The sequence below is a fragment of the Salmo salar genome, chromosome 16 (assembly GCF_965601325.2).
Source record: "Salmo salar chromosome 16, fSalSal1, whole genome shotgun sequence".
In the NCBI taxonomy this organism is placed as follows: Eukaryota; Metazoa; Chordata; class Actinopteri; order Salmoniformes; family Salmonidae; genus Salmo; species Salmo salar.
In genome coordinates this window covers 7,466,856-7,472,391 of record NC_138306.1, presented here as the reverse complement: position 1 = coordinate 7,472,391, position 5,536 = coordinate 7,466,856, and the positions used below count along the sequence as shown (strand labels likewise).

Below are 5,536 nucleotides of genomic sequence, written 5' to 3'. Positions count from 1 at the left end.
GGTAAATTCAAGTGATTGGACATGATTTGAAAAGGCACACACCTGTCTAAATAAGGTCTCACAGTTGACGGTGCACGTCAGAGGCAAAACCAAGCCAGGATGTTATGACTCCCGCCGAAGTTGGCCCCTCTCCTTGTTCGGGCGGCGTTCGGCGGTCGACGTCACCGGCTTACTAGTTGCCACCGATCGATGTTTCACTGTTTGTTTGGTTTTGTCTTTATTGTGTACACCTGTTTTTGATTTTCCTTAATTATGTTCATTATTTAAACCTCTGCATTTCCTGTTTGTCTTGTCGGTGAATGTTTCCTGTTTTGTGTCGTTGGAGGTGTTTCTCCGCACTATGTATTTTCCTATGAGAAGATTTATTGATTTTTCAAGTAAACACGTTTGTTTACATTGATCCCTGTGTCCTGCGCCTGACTCCTCTACTTCTCTAAAAGAAAACCATTACACAGGAGGTCGAAGGAATTGTCCGTAGAACTCCGAGACAGGATTGTGTCGAGTCACAGATCTGGGGAAGGGTAGCAAAAAATGTCTGCAGCATTGAAGGTCCCCAAGAACACAGTGGCCTCCATCTTTCTTAAATGTAAGAACTTTGGAAGCATCAAGACTCTACCTAGAGCTGGCCGCCTGGCCAAACTGAGCAATCGGGGAAAAAGGGCGTTGGTCAGGGAGGTGACCAAGTACCCGATGGTCACTCTGAAAGAGTTCCAGAGTTCCTCTGTGGAAATGGGAGAACCTTCCAGAAGGACAACCATCTCTCCAGCACTCCACCAATCAGGCCTTTATGGTAGAGGGGCCAGACGGAAGACACTCCTCGGTAAAAGGCACATGACAGCCTGCTTGGACTTTGCTAAAAGACACCTTAAGGACTCTGATCATGAGAAACAAGATTATCTGGTCTGATGATTGAACTCTTGGGCCTGAATACCAAGCGTAACGTCTGGAGGAATCCTGGCACCATCCCTACGGTGAAGCATGGTGGTGGCAGCATCATGCTGTGGGGATGTTTTCCAGCAGCAGGGCCTAGGAGACTAGTCAGGATCGAGGCAAAGAGGAATGGAGCAAAGTACAGAGAGATTGATGAAAACCTGCTCCAGAGCGCTCAGGACCTCAGAATAGGGTGAAGGTTTATCTTCCAACAGGACCATGACCCTAAGCACACAGCCAAGACAACGCAGGAGTGGCTTTGGGACAAGTATCTGAATGTCCTTGAGTATACCAGCCAAAGCCTGGACTTGAACCTGATCAAACATCTCTGGAGAGACCTGAAAATAGCTGTGCAGCGATGCTCCCCATCCAACCTGACAGAGCTTGAGATGATCTGCAGAGAAGAATGGGAGAAACTCCCCAACTACAGGTGTGCCAAGCTTGTAGCGTCATACCCAAGAAGACTCAAGGCTGTAAATGCTGCCAACGGTGCTTCAACAAAGTACTGTGTAAAGGGTCTGAATACTTATGTAAATGTGATATTTCTGGGGGGGGGTTCTTAGAATAAATTTGCTAAAATGTATGAAAACCTGTTTTTGCTTTGTAATTACGGGGCATTGTGTGTAGATTGATGAGGGGAAAAAAGGATGTAATCAATTTTTGAATAAGGCTGTAATTTAACAAAATGTGGAAAAAAATCTGAATACTTTCTGAATGCACTGTATACCTTGAGATTGTCATTCAGTTGCCACTAAAGCAAAGGCCATTGTTTGCTGAGCTAATATCAGAGCAGTATGGTACATAATCAGATGCTCATATTTTGTAAGACACAAGGGCAACTAGAAGAACAGAATATTCATTAATATCCAGCTGACTTGCGATTTAGATGGAAACAGGATTCTTCTTCTCTCCATTTTATACTGCTGCGTCATCCCCAAAATCCCCAGCGTGACAATGGACATTGAAAATGTAATATTCAGTCCCTGCTATAAAAGACATCATTTACTTTCTCTTTCTCTCTCTCACGCATTCTCTCTCTCTCTTATACTAGACCTAATCAATGCCTTGCATATGCTCTGTCTTCATACTGATTGTAAATCTCAGTATTTAACAAATATAGTACAACATACTTTCAAATAACCAAGTGTTTATAGGAAATTATTTAAATATAACTCTAAATACTTAAAGTATTTGAAAATAGTACTCAAATACATATAAAATAAGTATTTAAAATACAAATATGTATGCATTTGAAGCCAGATCTGCTGACCTCCAACTCCTCCATGTGTATGTGTCTAAATCATAATTTAGGCTATATTCTGTATATTTAAAAAATATATATATTATTCGTGACCAAGTCGTGTGCTTTGCCAGTGGCAGTGGGTAGGAGGGGAGATGTAGGGGAGGTTTGGGGTGGTCCAGAACGGGCTCTGGTTGGCACACCTCACACAAAGCCACACCACCAAGCCATAGCCTAGGCTACAACACGCACATTAGTCAAGGCAATCTGGAATATACGGCGGCGGGTTTTCCTTCTCTAATCTATTCTACCCTGTTGGAGTTTAATTTTCTTATTCTGCCTGGCGCTTCGTCTAATTTCTCTTATCATGATATTTTCCATATTTAACACTGACTGATTGTGACTCTTCTATCTGTGAGAACAGTTTTTCTCGATGTGCTATTCAGATGTACGGGGGAAGAAGACAGGGCAGCTGCCCTTCAAGAATGTTTAGTCCTAAAATACCAGATTTTTGTGACGACATTTGAAACCGTTGCATTGCTTTTCCATGGTGTTTTTCACGAGCACCTGCCTTCGCCCACTATGAATTTATGAGGTAAGAAAGTAGTTTATTGGATGCTTTGAGGTTGATCTCTTTTATTTATGTTTAAAATGTGTTTTGTGTGTAGGCTCTTAAGAATAACATGACCGTTATTTGGTTATTTAAAAACAGAAAAAGTATTATTGAGGCCATGCCTAGACGTCTAGCCCATTTGTGTAGGCTAATCATCTTTGAATGAAAGCGTATTCTGTTGCACTGCGGTAAATCACATCTCGGCGCTGTCGTCAATTGTTCGCTGTCACATCTATCCTGTGACTTGGCGTTGCGCGAGAAATTACTTTTCCACAGGTGCCGCCAGTCTTTTATCACGGTGTATTTGCATTAGACTGCATGAGATCACTGAATTCCTACACCTACATAATAGGCATATAGCTTTTAATTCTAAGGGAAAATAAAACACTAAACATTTACAGAGTAAAAATAAATGTTTATCTTGGACACGTTTAGACTTATGGGTTGTGTGCCACCAGTATTGACGAACAACTTCTTAGCTACGTTAATTTGTAATTTAGATCAATACATTTTTAAGATAAAAACCATCGTTCTTATCTGTGGAGTATAGGGATTAGAGATAGTAGTCGACTTTAGAAGACCTTACAGTATAAATAGCACATGATTGTATTAGGCCTACTGCCGTTCGAGACCTGAAGATGGCGAAGTTCTTTCAGATGGAATCTACATCAAATATGACCATTATGTAAATTAGAATCTACATTATGGAATCTTAGACCCTAGGAATCCTCGAGTCTTTGAAGTTGTACGCTATCTGAATGCATAAACTGTAATTTGGGGTTGCCTGCTGCCTAAAATACAGAAAGGCTATGGAACTTAACAATAACAACAAAACATCCAACTTGGGTTTGATTTATGTATTTGACAGTATTATATGAAGGTCACCCCTTTATTATAGTTCTACAAAATAACAATTATAATTCGTTTTGTAAGGTCACCACAGTAACTGTCTAGGAAGAACATCTATGGGATTCAAAACACAAACTTTTTTATGTTGTAGTGAGCCTGCATAAATGTAAGCTGTTTTGTTGCTCCTTTCTGTCTATGTGTGGGTATTCTATACAGCATGGATAATCGTTCTAAAAGTGTTATCCTAATCATTTTTTATGTTTGCTCCGCCAGGATTTGAACAGACTGTATCATCTATCTAAATGAATGAATTCAGCCATGCAATGTTCCTGGAAGGCTGTGATTCTGCTAGCCTTACTGTCCATAGCGATCCAGTACACAGCCATCAGGACGTTCACAGCCAAGCCATTCCAAATGTGTCCAGTGACAGTCTCAAACCCTCTGAACTGCGGCATGCTGTGGCAGGATGCGGTGGACTCGTCCTTTGACCAGCGGATCTGTGACGACTTCCTTTACTTCACCTCCAACGTCTCCAGGAAGAGCCACGTTCTCATTCTGGCCACGACCCGCAGCGGCAGCTCCTTCGTGGGTCAGCTGTTCAACCAGCACCAGGATGTGTTTTATCTGTTTGAGCCCCTCTACCATGTCCAGACCACCTTGCTCCCCCGCCTGTCCCACAGCAGGACGGCAGGCGACACTAGGGTGATGCTGGGGGCCAGCAGGGACTTACTCCGGAGTCTCTACGACTGTGACCTTTACTTCCTGGAGAGCTACATCAAACCCCAGCCGGCCAATCACAGCACAGATAAGCTGTTCCGGAGGGGAGCAAGCAAGGCTCTGTGCTCCCTGCCCGTCTGCGACGCCTTTAGTCCTGGAGAGTTGAACACTGATGAAGGAGAGTGTGTCAGGAGGTGTGGTGGTCTCAACATGACGCTGGCGTCGGACGCCTGCCGTGAGCGGCACCATGTGGCCATCAAGACGGTGAGGATACCGGAGGTGAGTGACCTCAGGGCTCTGGTGGAGGACCCTAGGCTCAACCTCAAGGTGATCCAGCTGGTCAGGGACCCCCGAGGGATTCTGGCCTCTCGCATCGAGACCTTCAGGGACACCTATAGACTCTGGAGGATCTGGAGGGCCACTGGGAGGAGGCCCTACAACCTGGACCTCACCCAGCTCACCATGGTCTGTGAGGACTTCCTGGGCTCTGTGACCACGGGCCTCAGAAGGCCCCCCTGGCTCAAAGGGAGGTACATGTTGGTCAGGTATGAGGACCTGGCCAGGAACCCTCTCCAGAAGACCAAGGAGATCTATGAATACCTGGGTCTGATCATGGATAAGAACGTAGGCGACTGGATCCAGAACAACACCAGGGGAAGCAACGATCTGTCCGCCAAGCATAAATACGGCACTGTTCGGGACTCAGCTGCCAATGCGGAAAGCTGGAGGCTCAAATTGTCTTATGACATGGTTGATTACACACAGACTGTGTGTCAGCAAGTTCTACAGGAGCTTGGTTATAAGACTGTCAGTTCCCCTGAGGAGCTGAAAAATCTGTCTCTGACTCTCATCGAGGACAAAACTTTTTTACCCTTTTTGTAGTAAAGCAAGGTCTATCACGACAACTATTTTTGATATATTTATATTGTTGCCTTAATTTCTTCTCAGATTTGCACTAAACCTCAGAAACCTTGAAGACTCCTGTGGTAAGATTCAAGTCAAGACATTCAGAAGAGCACAAGAAACATCATTTAGGAATGCTCTTTGGAGATATCAGTATCAATGTTTTAGCGATATCAAACAGACAGTAAGTAATGTTAGGTTAATTGACATGAACAAACTTAGAGTAAAGCACCATCCTACTTAAGATCCCTGAATGCTGGCTGTTGCATTGACAAAAGCGAATG

At 43.9% G+C, this 5,536-nt stretch overlaps 1 protein-coding gene across 1 annotated transcript; it reads left to right on the top strand.

Annotated features, from left to right (window-relative positions):
• The first annotated feature begins 2,616 nt into the window (after positions 1-2,616).
• Positions 2,617-5,325, top strand: LOC106573154 (carbohydrate sulfotransferase 1). The gene is made up of 2 exons (XM_014147866.3): positions 2,617-2,765; positions 3,906-5,325. Exon 2 carries the CDS (start codon positions 3,939-3,941, stop codon positions 5,229-5,231), a length of 1,293 nt encoding a protein of 430 aa, XP_014003341.1. The 5' UTR covers positions 2,617-2,765; positions 3,906-3,938; the 3' UTR covers positions 5,232-5,325.
• The last annotated feature ends 211 nt before the right edge of the window (positions 5,326-5,536 follow it).